Source organism: Asterias amurensis, chromosome 8 (assembly GCF_032118995.1).
Source record: "Asterias amurensis chromosome 8, ASM3211899v1".
NCBI classification, from domain to species: Eukaryota; Metazoa; Echinodermata; class Asteroidea; order Forcipulatida; family Asteriidae; genus Asterias; species Asterias amurensis.
In genome coordinates, this window is record NC_092655.1 from 13,786,935 (window position 1) to 13,802,265 (window position 15,331).

The 15,331-nt window shown below is 39.0% G+C and overlaps 1 protein-coding gene across 1 annotated transcript in view; it reads right to left on the minus strand.

The window, feature by feature from the left end:
* LOC139940360 (structural maintenance of chromosomes protein 3-like) overlaps positions 1-15,331 on the minus strand; it is a 39,340-nt gene that overhangs the window by 21,821 nt on the left and 2,188 nt on the right. Inside the window, exons 3-15 of the mRNA XM_071936574.1 lie at positions 14,229-14,267; positions 13,256-13,395; positions 11,717-11,796; positions 9,649-9,727; positions 8,636-8,753; positions 7,547-7,661; positions 6,775-6,835; positions 5,775-5,855; positions 4,682-4,846; positions 3,319-3,440; positions 1,793-1,937; positions 1,138-1,310; positions 482-581 (exon numbers count right to left, since the gene is read on the minus strand). Coding sequence (XP_071792675.1) covers positions 482-581; positions 1,138-1,310; positions 1,793-1,937; positions 3,319-3,440; positions 4,682-4,846; positions 5,775-5,855; positions 6,775-6,835; positions 7,547-7,661; positions 8,636-8,753; positions 9,649-9,727; positions 11,717-11,796; positions 13,256-13,395; positions 14,229-14,267 — 1,418 coding nt within the window. The remainder of the gene's footprint in view (positions 1-481; positions 582-1,137; positions 1,311-1,792; positions 1,938-3,318; positions 3,441-4,681; positions 4,847-5,774; positions 5,856-6,774; positions 6,836-7,546; positions 7,662-8,635; positions 8,754-9,648; positions 9,728-11,716; positions 11,797-13,255; positions 13,396-14,228; positions 14,268-15,331) is intronic.

Genomic DNA, 15,331 nt, shown 5'->3' on the forward strand with positions numbered 1-15,331 from the left:
GCAAGATGCTTTACTATCTTCTCTTCACCAAGGAGTATAAATGGTACCTGCCATTGCCTGCGAGGGTACAGGTTGATATTGTGTATGAAAAAGCCCTTGAAGAGCTACGGTTGCCCAGGTTGTATACTCCCCTGGGAGCTGAGAAAGACGGACATGTGCGCTTTATAAGAAGCCACAATTATTATTATTATTGGCCCAATGACCAGGGCACTAATGTAGAGCACATTGATACCTTATTGTAAAATGCGCTGTTTTATATTGTTATCATTATCATTATCATTATCATTGTTATTATCATTATCATTGTCATTGTCATTATCATTGTCGTTGTCGTTATCATTGTCGTTGTCGTTATCATTGTCGTTGTTGTTGTTGTCGTTATCGTTATCGTTGTTGTTGTCGTCGCCACCGCCGCCGCCGCCGCCGATCCCCATTGATGAATATTGGCAGTAATAAAAACATTCATTATTGAGGACCATACCTTTCCTGTCATGGATCTTAACGTCTGCTCTTTCTTGTGTAGTTCCTCTTTAGTGGTCGCAATCTCCTGCTGGATGCTGTTCTCCTGTCTCCACAAGGAGCTATGAGAAAAAGAGAAGATAGAACAAAATTAACCGGTTTTAGGCAAAGTGTACCTGTGGTTTATTTTAGCATTTCTTTGGGTCATTCCTAAATAAATGTAGATATATAAAATAAAACTAAGCGGAGAAAATTTCATTTCAAAGGTGGTCACGTTTTGAGATATCGCCGAAAAATGTGAAGCAGTTTTGTCCACGAACGAAGAAAAAATTTGGACTCGCATCTGACAGCAAGGTTTGTCAGACTCAAATTAGGGAAGATGGAAACTCAAATATTTTTTCATACCTACATTACTTCACAGTGAAAAGATTCTCAATCTGAAGTCTTTTATTATTGATTGAGAAATTAACTTTTCTTCAAAAACAAAGTTACTTCAGAGGGAGCTGTTTCTCACAATGTTTTGTACTATCAACAGCTCACCATTGCTCGTTACCAAGTAAGTTTGTATGCAAACAATTCTTTTCGCATTTATAAGGGTAAAATGTCCCAACCCTAACGTTATCCTGTATCAATTAAATTCTTCAAGATAAAAGGCAGTACCAAACACTATTTACTTACTTCCTCTCATTCTGCAGTTCATCTTTGCGCTTCTTCTGGTCGTAGTGGCTCCGATTGGACAAATCCACAGAATCTTTCATCTGTTCTATGTCGATGTTTAGTTTAGCCATACGGGCTTCCAGGTCTTCGTTCTTCTTCATGTCTGAGGCAATGTCATCTCGCTGACGAGATATCTAAAGAGGTATTCAGAAAAAAATAAAATTGTCAACTCTCTTGAAATCAAATGTACACTTGGGCAGCAGTTTCATAGTCACCAAACCAGTCAGAGGTGTTGGATGGATGTCCTCTGCACATCTGAGGACAAACTTTGTGCACCTTGTCTTGTTTTTATGACTCTCCCCTTTCATTTTGTATATATTTGTCTAGCTGTGATGTATTTAAAGCAATCGCACAACATCGGTAAACAGTATTGTCCAAAGGCCCACACTTCGTGTATCACATCTTGTATATAAAATAACAAACCTGTGAAAATTTAGAAGTGAGGGCTGTAGCACCGGTCTTGCGTGGACCACAGTGTCCGCTGCAAGCGCCCTGTCGGAGAGAAACATGGTACCCCCCTCACAGGGAGGAAACTGCCGTGGCGCGATCAATCTCGCACCCATTGACTTTCAAGAATATAAACAGCCGTGAAAAAATCTTGAAAATGAAGACGTACCTGTTCATCCTTGTCCTTAATGGCCTTGTTAAGAGACTTGAGTTCTTTCCTGATCCATTTGTCTCGATCATCGCGGGTTGTGAATTGATTCCCTCGACCCTGTTTGGCAAACAGCTCAGTACGTCGCTGCTCACAAACTTGCAGCCTGGAAAAGAAGAACAGACCGACTCATCAAAAGAACTCACAGGCTTATCGTTTAACGTTGGAATCGATCTGCCCTGGATAGACAGAAGTGGAACTCTATCATAACCAGGGTCACAAAGGGCCAGCCTTGACTCATAGTAGGACGACGACCACATCAAAAACTATCTGTTGGATTATTGCTGGTGACAAAATTTTTCTATATCTCGTGTCGTTTTTGTGGGAACTTTCATCATTGTACATTTTTAGTAATGAAAACAGGAATGCCCTCGAAGTGAATACCAAATCTGCCAATTCAAATGTTGTGATTTTATCGTGGGGTAATTATGTAGTCTGTGTAATATTTTATATTTTTATCTTGTTTTGTGTTCTTTTGGTATTGTTTTCATTGTTTCCTTGTCCTTTGTGTGTATGTTTATATTGCAGAGCAACTTGGTCTTTTTGGCTCCTTTTCGAGTATACAGCCCGTGCTGCCAAATATGTAACTCACCAATCTAAACCAACCACAAGAACCATCTCTGCCTTCACATGTACCCATTCACCCCTAGGTGATGAGAACCAGTTGAAGGTGAGTGTTTTGTCCAGAACACAAGTGACCAGGATTCAAACCCACATCCTGCCGTCGATTTCACCAAACTCTTCCTAACTTAGGATTAATCTTCGGACTTAGGACGGGTTCAGTTCGGAATCCAAATACGTAGGACGCATTGAACCCAACCTAAGTTAGGACGAGTTACTCGTCCTAACTCGAGTTAGGATGTAATCCTAGCGTTTTGTGAAATCGGCCGCTGATGACTTAGCCACCAGCACTCGAGTCCTATGCACTGCACAGCTTGCCCATCAAAAAATATTCATAAACCAACAGACCAACCATCTGGGCCCAATTCATAGAGCTGCTAAGCACAAAAATTCGCTTAGCGAAATGTCTTCCTTGATAAAAACAAGCATATTGCTTGTTACTGGTATTCAGCTGTTGTTTGCTTATCCTGAAAATTACATGGAAATTTGATTGGTAATCATGTTTTTATCAAGGCAAAAATTTCGCGCTAAGCAAATTTTTGTGCTTAGCAGCTCTGTGAAATTGGGCCCTGGTCCTTCTTGTAATGAGGAAATAGACTAAGATATATTCCAATGGTGATTGCGATCAGGGCCCAATTTCATAGAGCTGCTAAGCACAAAAATTTCTTCCTTGATAAAAACAGGATTACCAACCAAATTTTCACGTGATTTTCAAGATAAGCAAACACCAGCTGAATACCAGTAACAAGCAATATGCAACAAACAGAATTTTGTTTTTATCAAGAAAGAAATTTCATGCTAAGCAAATTTTTGTGCTTAGCAGCTCTATGAAATTGCGCCCAGGTTGCACATTGGAACTGTCTTACCTGGCAGTGCAACGTTCTTCCTCTTTCTTTAACTCTTCATATCGTGGCATGATGGATTCTAACTCTGTCTGTTTTTGTTGGATTGTACTGTCTAGCTTCTCCAGCTGATCTCCAATACGACTCTGAAAAAAAAAACACCCAAAAAACCCACATAAATACAATAAAAATGTCTTTCAAATATTGCTGATATTATTGTCATTATTATGTAATAATATCAAAGTCTTATATAGCGCACGTATCTACCAAACAAGGTACTCAATGCGCTGAGTGTATACAAACTTTCAGAAAAATACTTAGTTTAGAAAAAAATATAAAAAAATTGACGGACCAGTCAAAAACCTGGTGGACCAGAGAAAAATCAAGCCAACTGGTCCTGCTGGCCAGTTGAAAAAAAAGGGCAACCCCTGAATAGGTTATTGAAGTGATGAATTATTCTGAGACCCTATTATTAAGCACCTTAGAATGGTTTACAAGGTGCTACGGCGCATACAGCAGCCACAGCCAGGAACACCGGGGCGAACCCCTTCTCTTTTCGATAAGTGTACTGGGTTCTTTTACATGCGTTACACAACACATGGGACCAACGGCTTTACGTCCCATCCGAAGGACGGAGCAATGGTTAAGTGTCCTGCCTAAGGACACAAGTGTCACGGCTGGGGATTCGAACCCACACTCTGCTGGTCAGAAACACCAGAGTTTGAATTGGTATAATATATCTGGTAATGAAACCAAGGATGCCTTATGAGTGAAGTTAATCACTGTAGCTTGGAAGCTTGAGGAAACCTGTAATCAAGTTTGCTAATGTGAACCAGTAACACTGGGGTTAACCCGCACTCTTTCACAATAAGTGTTCTGGAGTCTTCAACGTGCACAATCCTAGTACAGGGATGTATAATATCCCATCTGAAGAGCAAAGCAGTTATGGTTAAGTATCTTGCTCAAGAATAAACCGTATTGAATATGATGTAACCGTTCAAATATCTGCCCCACAAGATGGCGTCTGGGAGCGTGTGTGTGTGTTCGTGTGCTTGTGCCGTAGAAATCGAAGCGGGAAAGCTGCGTGCTGCGTGTTTCTTTAATGTACGCGTTTAGACGCACATACGGTTTGATCTACAAGACGGCGACTTTCATAGCAGCAAAGGGGTTATTCAATACGGTATAGACAAGTGTCTTGACTGGGACTCGAACCTACACTCTACTGATCATAAACAGCAGACCTTCGATTTCGGTGCTCTTACCCACTCGGCAAGGACACGCCATTCTATATAATAATAATACAAAAAGTAACTTGTACTTTCACTTGTGTAATTTGACAATTATTTGTTACATCTTTTAAACTGCTTTGTCATCATGAACAACCTACCTTTGCATCCATGTCTCCATTCACCTCTTCCTGCAAATCCTTAACGGCCAGCTCAAGTTTAGCACGTCGCTTGAACAGCTCTTGTCTTTCATTCAGAAGCTGGTCTCGTTCCTCATTGGCCGATCGGACGCGTCCTTTCAACTCCCGCAGCTCTTTGTTAAGTTGCTGTGGAGATCAAAGATGACAATTTTACCCTCACAATCAATGTAACAAATATTTTGTTTTTGAGACGATGTCAACAATTGAAGTATTGTTTTCTGGCATTCATATGAAAAAATTCAGTATATAAAAGCTCTTCTCTCTGGAACGAACGCCCTCCAATTATTCGTAATATTTCTGATGTACACAAGTTCAAAGTTGCCCTGAAAACTCACCTGTTCAAGATGTATTTCTTAAATGCATAGTTTTTGTTGCTTTCCATTGTACAATTTTTGTATGTTTTCCCTAAATGTTACTTTGCTTTTTAATCTATTCATATTTTGTTTTAGTGTGTGCCCGGTATCGCTCGGCTTGGCCTGCACGTTCTTGTCATAAAGAGACAGGCTTTGGTGGGACTTTCTTTGGCTCAATGCTGCAGGTCTGGTTGTGGTTTCCCTCCTCTGATTTCTTCCCATTGTTGTTGTTTTTAAATGGTGTTATTATTATTATTTGTTTAGCATTCACTGGATATGTACATGTATTGTTGTGTTTACATTGTCTCTGCTTGCGCCTTGAACATCTGTAAAGACTGATTTGGCGCATTACAAATATTATTGTTATTATATACAGGATGGGGTAAGAGAAGCAAACACTCAAGACAGAAAAAAAAAAAACCCCAAAACATATTTTATTGACAAACAAAACAGCCATGTTGGCTCTGTGGAATCTGTCCTCGCCTTTCACCTCTGTGGACCACGGTTCGAGCCCCTACCGGAGCCTTACCTAGGGGTGGGTTTCCCCTTGAGGGGTATTCCTTCCACGTCTAAAACTGAAATTTCTTCTTCATTGCCTTCTCGACAAAAGAAAGTTGGTGTGGTGTTTCTATGAGGATGCTGGACTATATAATGCACATAAGATTCAGAAAACAAACTCCAAGAAGGAGGGATTTTCTTACCTTGATTCTTTTGGAAGCCTCTTCTTGGGCGTCTCTCAGTGTCTTGGTGACCTCACCGCTGTTCTCGCGTTTATTGGCAAGCTAGTGGACGAGTAAAAGAAAGCGCAATGACAGATTTGTATACCATAACAAACAAAAATAAATATTATGCAAAAGAAAAAATTCCTAAAAAGTCAAACACAACAAAAACTCTACCCCTCCCCCCCCCCCATAAAAAAAGAAGTTTGTAAATATCATGGTCATAGTTTTTACACTTTTAAAAGCCACCAATCAGGCCTGTAGAAAGATGGATGCAACTGTTGGCCTATGCTGCCCTGGTCTTAGTGCCCCTGGTCTTAGTGCCCCTGGTCTTAGTGCCCCTGGTCTTAGCCTTGGTGCCCCTTGGGTTTTGTTCTAATTTTCCCCCCTGTCTTGGCCTCATTCCCCCCCCCCCCCCCATAATTTTTATTTGTCACGAAAAAAATACACACCGCACGACGTCGCATGGGGGAAAACCATATATGTGTCTAATCTTGTCTCAAGGTGTTGGCTTTTTAGTAAAGCGCCCTCTATTGGTGCAATGGAACAATGACATTGAAGTACATGTAAAATAGACATCGCGCTAAACGAAAAATTTACAACAACGGCTCCAATGAAAGACCAACACGGAGCATTTTACTGGGTCTAGCCCCCGACTCGCATGTCAAAATCAAATCGCAACTAAAGCGCTTCCCGATTCCAGGTACGTGCTGCTTGACGATCTATTTCGGATGTAAAAAAAAGAAGATAAAAACGGCACGGGGAAAAAGCGGAGCCCACAAGATAAACAAGGAACAGGAAAAAAGTGGAACCCAAGAAAAATGCGGACTGGGAAAATTAAAAAGAGCGGAAATCCGCTTTAAAGCGGAGATTTCACAGGCCTGATTTAAGTAGGAAGAACATCATGCATGAGTTTATGTAAAAGGAAAGTTCTACAGGGTTTGAGTTTGTTAAAATAAGATTGAATAAAATATCTGCGTACTTCATCAAGCTTTTTTCTTGTGTCAGTCAGTTCCTGGTTGTGAATGGTGTACTCAAGAGACCTAAGAAAATAACAAATATTATATCTTAGTTTTACAGGAACTTATCCATAAAGAACATAATAGAAATCTCCTCTCTCAAATAAAATAAAATAAAATAAACAGTCACATCAGTGCTATGATGTCAACAGTTAAATTTCTGTTGTAGGTTTTAAGGTTTTACTTTATAAGGTTTTAACAATCACTGGTTGTTTAAGACATTTCCAATCGCTGATAGGAATAAGTTAACAAATAAAAACACTAATAGTTATATCTACACTTAATTGTCTAATCAAGCAAGTTTTTAGCCTTATTTACTATGACAATTGTTGATACTGTGCTATCTGGAGCATTCTAAATGCATACATACATTGTGTTAACATGTGAGGAAAAACAACTCGCACACTTTAACCCTTAGGAGACCTTAGCGGCCATAAGGTTTAACCTACTTCAATTCGCAAAAAAGAGGTCAAAGAAAAGGTCATCCCCAGATTTGAAATAGTGTGTTAACAGTGTGTCTCAATTTCTAAACACAAAACTAAATTTGTTTTCATGTTATTTCTAACGACATTTTTACTGACAAAGTTCAATATTAAAGAAACTAACAAACTTACCAATGGCTGGGCGCTTTGTGATGATTATACAGAAACGAACAGCCTCTAAAAGGGTTAATAAGTTGCACAGTCTACAGGGGACGGAAAATATTCCCAAGATAATTTGTGGGATTTTTCTCACCTTCTCATTTTGTCCCATTTCTGGTATTGTTTCAATTCTTCCTTCTCTTCTTCCAGAGTTTGAAGACGTTCCTCGATGTACTTGAGAAGATCTTCAATCTTCTCACGTTTTCCCTCTGTAAAAAAAACCCAACAAAAGAAAGGATGTTTTTTAATCAGGAGTGCAATAATTACCGTAATGGTGAATAAGTCGCGGCACAGAAAATTATTGCTTAACAGAACGTTACAGAATTGGTAAGAAACAAAATCGTGAAGTTCACAGATTTACATAAAACTTACACGGTCTAATGATGATGATAGTAGAAAACATCCTTTGAAATATTTATGACTGAAATGTCATATTTGGTGAGAAAAATAATCTAATTTCGCGTTTGGAGTTTATCACTCAGTGAGCGTTTTATTCATTTTTTTTCTTCCATCGATGTCATGCAAAATGTATAATCGGTTGTTCGCTACTCTCTCGTGACCTAGATGGACGATCGATCTCAAACTTCTACAGGTTCGTCAGTTTATGCATATGATAGATTCAATAGAGTGCTTACATGTACACTGCCAGCAATTGTTTTGTTAGCAAAACCAATTCTGTAATGTTCCTTTAACAGAAACTGGATACCAGCAAAGAAGTTTGCTGAGCAGTGTTTTCTGCTCAACAGCTTTTTCAAATGGGGCCCAAGTGGCTCTCACACCTGTCGGCTTAGGCTTATATGCCGACAAATCAACACTGAAGAGCAAAACACAGTGCACATTTAGGGAAAGATTGTGGTAAAAACAGAAAAAGAAACTCAAAGAACCTCAAGTATGACCTGTGATTGCAGTGTACATTAAAAACCCTCAAAATATTATTGGTACCGTTCAGTACCATTTTGTGTGCGTTCATAATACGGCTTATCTGATGATGCAACTATGCTAACACCTTAATCTTCACTTGGCGTTATTGGGGTACTATGGCTTATACACCGGGCGGCTAATATGCCAAAGATTACGGTACATTAACTCAATAACCAAATTACCAATAAATATATTCCAAATTGCTGAAACGCCTCGCTTTGCAAAAACCAAGATTAGGTAAACAAAACCAACAATTATTCACCTGTTTCTTTGAGAATGGTTTGACTTTCCGCTTTCCGATCATCGTAGACACGGGTACCAGCCACCTCTCGTAGGAGCTTCAACCGCTGAGAGTCAGGAGCCGTTGCCATTTGGTTGATCTACAAACCAGACAGAAAATGAAAAATCTCACACTTGGAAATATTCAGATGCTGAAGCTTGGATCCTTCTTGAATGGATGTGTGGCCAGGAGACTAGGCCCAATTTAACAGAGCTGCTTAAGCAGAAAATATTGCTAAAACAATTTTCTGCTCGGCAGATATGAGCAGGATACCAGTCAAAAGTTACACTTGTGACATGGTAGTTTGGTTTCCTTATTCTGCCAAATTAGCAGAGCTGCTTAAGCAGAAAATATTGCTTAACAATTTTCTGCTCTTCAGAAATGAGCAGGATACCAGTCAAAAGTTATACTTGTGACATGTAGTTTAGTAGGTATCCTTATTCTGGTAAGCGTTATTTTGTTTTGCTTAGCTATTGTTTGTGTTTTAAAAGCATTTTCATGAAATTGGGCACTGTTTGGTGATATGGAAAGGTAGGTTAAAGGGAAAAGATTTCTTCATCCCATGTCACTCCCTAAAGTATAGTAGGATCCTTCCTCACTCAAAAAAACCAAAACAACACCATACAGTAACTCAACACCCAAACTGTTGGAGTCTGATGGTGGTATGCCTGATCCCATGTAAGGCGTAATCAGTTTACTAGTGCAGTCCTCAGTCCAACAAAATCCAACAAAAATTGCCGTTGGATTTTGATGGGTTTGGTTGGATAATAATCTATAATACTTCCTTCTTGAAAAACTTGTATACAATGAAGCCGGCGCTTTTTTATAAAACTCATAGCAATAATTTCCCATGAAATGCATTCTTATCCCACTTTACTATAAAATGTTGAAACAAAATCTCTTCAAAATTTCTAGCGATTGTTTGTGGAAGTACAAGACAAGATCTTGGAAAATTGTCAGTGGGGAAACTTCTAATTTGTGTTGTGCCTACTAACCTTTCCCTGCTTGACGATGTAATAAGGATTGCTGCGAGAGAATCCCGCACTCTCCAAAAGGTTCATCACATCAGTTTTCCTACACCAAAAGAAAAAAGCCAAATCGTTCAATTTCATCTTTACCTAAACGGATGCGCTCTTTGAAGGGTAATCTACAAGAGGATTGTGATAAGAAACATTTCTGTGTTCTTTTTACACTATCAGTGTTCTCCAACATGTAACGAAAAGCTTCAGGCACCACCAAGCTTTCTGTGGCACCTGCCACATTTAAGAAGTCGCCGCCAAGTTTTAAAATCCCTCTGCCGTAGGCTTGTCCACACTTTTCCTTCACAAGTTCATACATTTTAGAATTCAACTGCAATCTTTAAAACCTTTGCTTAAAGTGCTTTAAAAGTGGCCGTCAGGAATCACCTCAGAGTGCATCACTATGATCACAGAGCAAGTACAATCAATATTTTTCTGGGGCCCTTAGCCGAGCCCTGAAACCCACACTGCAAAGGTTACGCCTCCCCTCCCCTCCGCCCACCTTTAATTCTTCACAGTTAAAGCCATTGGACCCTTTTGGTAAACAGTATTGTCCAAGGCCCACACTTCGTGTATCACAACTTCGATAAAAAATAACAAACCTGTGAAAGTTTAGGCTCATCGGACGTCGGAGTCGGGAGAAAATAACGGGAAACCCACTAGTGCTGGGCGAATAGTGAAATTTTGTTATTCGGATACCGCTGGCCAACTATCCGAAATTAACCGGATATTCGAATAGTTTTTTTCGCCGCTAGAGGGCGCTATAAAAAAAATAAAAATAAAAAAATATTTAGAAAAAAAAAAATTTTTGTCGCTAGAGGGCGCTGTTCGTTCGTGAATGAGATCTTCTGGGCGGATTGATATTAGTTTTAGACAGTGTCACTCGGTTCATTCATAAAAATGACCGGATCTAATATAAAGATGGCGATTTGCTTTTTCTTTTAATCGTGGACGACTCTACGTGAAGGAAAACTTTTGTAATCTTTGAACAAATTACGTCAGAAATGTCATTGTTTTGACTCTTCACGGAGGTGAGCATAGTTAAATACTTAACTTATGCTGTTTTATGCTGTCTTAATAGAAGTTTCATTAGGATTCAGACAAAACATTCATGTCAGTTGTCGCCCGACGTCCGCGGATATTCGGATATTAAAGAATATCCGGTTACTTGGTTGTAATTACAGAACTATCCGGTTTATAAATAGCTATTCGCGCCCTATGCGGATATCCGGTTAAGAAAAAAAAGGCATTCGCGGTTACGGATAGGAAAACCTATTCGCCATTAACCGGATATTCGAATTATTCGCCCAGGCCTAAAACCCACCCTGATATCCATGACATGTGTTTAAAATAAATCCGTAATTCGCGATATCGAGAATTTATATTGTTTTACGGTTTTCTCAAAAAGTAAAGCATTTCATGAAATAATATTTCAAGAGAAGTCTTTCACCACTACCTTCTGTAAACCCTGTAAGTTATTTGTAAATCTGTAAACTTTTATTTTTTTGCCTGTCCCGAGTCTCCAATGGCTTTAAGTAGGCTTTGAAACTTTGCATGGTGGAAATACGATATGGAAAGGTTTGCGGTAACACCATGTAATGACTATCTCTAATGAGTTGTGGTGGTTCTGAAAAGAACCATTGGTTTCAACTCGATGTTTCGATCAGTATGCTCCGATCGTCTTCTAGAGAATCTCCAGAAAACATTCCTGCTGTTATCTCCAGAAGACGATCAGAGCATACTGATTGAAACGTCGAGTTGAAGCCAGCGGTTATTTTCAGAACCACCCCAACTCATTAGAGAGTCATTACATGGTGTTACCGCAAACCTTTCCATATCTTCACAGTTAACAAACACTGCATTATGAGTAACGCTCCACAACAAGGTTTAGGGGTTATTCCTGATTTTTTTGTAGGATGCCTCAAATTCAATCGCAGAAATAGATATTACAAAAACAATGGCATTTGATTTGGTAGTCAGGTAGCAGACATTTAGTAGAATGCTTTTTGGATAAACTGGCGGCAAAGTACAATGTAAAACTTACGTGACCATTTTCTTGTCCAGAAAATACTGATCCTTTTTCGAACCAATCACACGGCGTAAAGTTACTTCCTCTTTTTCGATCTGTTGGTAAAATTGCAATAGAAAGATAACACTTTATACATGAATACATAGTTAGTTTTAATGAAATTAAGATCTCATTGTAAAATAGGTACACCTGGGTTGGGGGCACAGACACTTGGGTATAAAATAGGTACACCTGGGTTGGGTATACAGACACTTGGGTATAAAATAGGTACACCTGGGTTGGGTATACAGACACTTGGGTATAAAAAAGTACACCTGGGTTAGGTATACAGACACTTGGGTATAAAATGGACACACCTGGGTTGGGTATACAGAAACTTGGGTATAAAATAGGTACACCTGGGTTGGGTATACAGACACTTGGGTATAAAATGGATACACCTGGGTTGGGTATACAGAAACTTGGGTATAAAATAGGTACACCTGGGTTGGGTATACAGACACTTGGGTATTAAATGGGTACAGTACTTGGTTAAGAATGTGTCCCTTTAGGTAGGATTAGGTACACATTGGTATAGTGAGGTTAACTTTGAGAAATACTTAGGTCGGTACTCAGATACCATTTTGTACAATGAAAGTACTATTTTATAAAGTATCAACGGCACACAGGGTACATGACCAACATGGTCCATAGTTTCATTCACAGGGGTGAGAGTCATTACAAACGAAAAAGTCTGAATCTGGAATACAAATTCAAAGATTTGTACCTTTTGGTAACCTCTGGGGTTATAGATTACAATGAGCTTTTGGAAACAGGATTTCTTTATTTGTTGAAACAAATATTGTCTGATTTTCTTCACCAGGCCAACATAAAAAGTCTGAATTCAGCCAAAAGTCTGAACAATCTCATCCCTGCATTTAATATATTTATAACTTTTTGTTCTTTTATATTAACCCCTTCATTGGGCCCTAAAGCATTTCTGAAAACCAACTCTACTCCTTTGGAGTATGCAGTACCGGCAGCCAAATTGACTTAAAGGTTGCCAATCATTCAGATCACCAATCTCTACCATTACAGGTACCCATTTACCAAGAAGCAATTGTACTATATTGAAGACTCCCCCAAGAACTAAAGCACCACAATCAGGACTCCAACTAGTCTTGGTTCCAAGACTTGTGCACACACACAACCAACATTCAGATCTATGCAAACTGCACACTATCATAATAATACTTGTTCTTATATAGTGCATTTCACAATAACCGTGTCAATGTGCTTTATATTAGTGCCCTGTATGTTTGTAATTTGTAATTCTGTTCCCATGCCGGTGGGGAAAATAAACACTAGTCACAGCGCCCTCTTTGTTTATTTGTGCACAGTTTACCATGTACATAGATCAGAACGTTGGTTGTGTGTACGTGCGAACACCATGGTTTTAGAATCAAAACTAGACTGAAACCCACACTCTGATGACTTGGCCACAAGTACTTGAGTTCGATAGATTACTGATACACCTCTCAACCAAGGCACGCTAAACAAAAGGACTATACTTACAGGAATTCTGTTATCTGAGTTGTCGAAGACGATTTCCACAAAGGCAGAGATGACCCTCGGACCAGTACCCTCATGGAGGAGAGACTGTCGCTGCTCGGGTCGGAGGTTATTGAACTCATCACTAAGGACGAACTGAATGGCTGTTGGACAACAAGATGAGCGATAGTTACATTTGTCAATCGTGATTTGATAAGATAATGTGGTTACAATGCAGACATTATTTGTTCTCAGAAAAAAGTAGGAAAATGTAATAGAGTACCGGTACAAGGGCTTGCCTACATGTACATTATGGTAACTAAAGGCTTTAATACACGTTTCAGGCTATTTAATCACACTTTTCTGATTTATCCAAGTGTAAAACAAATCAGAAATTAACTGCAACTGCCCGTTGAAAAAAAAAGAGGGACATTTTCAAAGGCACAAGGCAAGTGCGGAGCGAGGCAGCCGAAACGCCACAGGACATGAGACCCACAATGGTACCCTAGAAAATGTTGAGGTTTATTATGCTCTTAGGTGCATTTTTAGCATGTACTAGGCTTATTTTACATGATTGTAGTTGTACACTGTTAATGCCAGGCATATATTAGGCTAAAAAAAAAAAAAAAAAAAAAAATACTTTTTTCTTTTTTTCACGTAAAAAAAAAAAACCAAAACGCAGAAGAGTTGCATGCCTGGTAAGCACTACAAAGTCTTGCTAATCAGACTAAGGCTAACAGCCAAAATACAACATCACGTGTATTTTCTGTAACTGGTATCCTTCATATTTTCTGCTTAAACTGCTCTGTGAAATCGTGCCCAGGTCTAAACAGCCCAGAACACGTCACACGTAACAGTCGAATATCACTGACACAATTTCGTCATCAGTCAAACAAAACTTATTTATTATTTATTTACCCAGTTGAAGTATAAAATACGTTTCTATTGCACTGGTAGTGGGAGTCCACTGGACCCCAACATTATTAAATTATCTTACCATAGAAAAAGTTGCTCTTTCCTGATCCATTTCGTCCAACTGCAAAAAAAAACAGTAACAAATTTCAATTTTTTTATCAGGGGTGAGAGTCATTACAAACAAAAAAGTCTGAAACTTGGATACAAGTTCAAAGGTATGTTGAAATGTTGGCAATTCTATCGTTTGGTAACCCCTGGGGTTATAGATTCCAAGGAGCTTTTGGAAACAGTATCCAAAGCACCAGAAAAGTAGACAAATGAGCAGGGTTTCTTTATTTGTGGAAAAAAATATTGTCTGATTTTCTTCACCAGGCTGACATAAAAAGACTGAATTCAGCCAAAAGACTGAACAATCTCATCCCTGTATTATGGACAGTTTTCATTCCGTACTTTATCGCTAAAACTAAACATTATTTAATACTTAATCTACCACTTAATCTTAGATCTTGTCTTTGTACCACCAATTTCACAGGTTTTCAAGGACTATTTATGTTGTGTGTGTTTTTCTATCGTTTTGTTGTTGGTTAAACTGCGCCTTGAACACCCAGCAGGGTGGATATGTGCGCTATACAAGTCTTTATTTTTATTATTACTTTAAAGGAACACGTTGCCTTGGATCGGACGAGTTGGTCTATAAAAAGCGTTTGTAACCCTTTTTTATAAAATGCATATGGTTGGAAAGATGTTTTAAAAGTAGAACACAATGATCCACACAAGTTTGCCTCAAAATTTTTACTGTGCGAACTAACATGGTCGGCCATTTATGGGAGTCAAAAACTTGACTCCCATAAATGCCCGACCGTGTTAGTCGACGAGGTAAAAGGAAAACCGTGCAATTTCGAGGCATGTGTGTGTGAATCATTGTATTCTAAACTGCGCCAATAAAGTATCTAAACACTTACAAATAGTCAGATTTATCGGAACCTGAATTAGTATGCCAAAGAATAATTATTCATTTCTATTCACCGTTAATTTGTGCACATTTTGACACATGTTATGTTGCGCTACGATGTTGTTGGGTGGATTTATGGGCACTTGAGTGGCTTAAGGTCGAATTTCAAAAGTTGCAAAAGCCCCTATTCACCCCAATTCCAGAAGGGAACCCACACAAGCCTCACACACAGA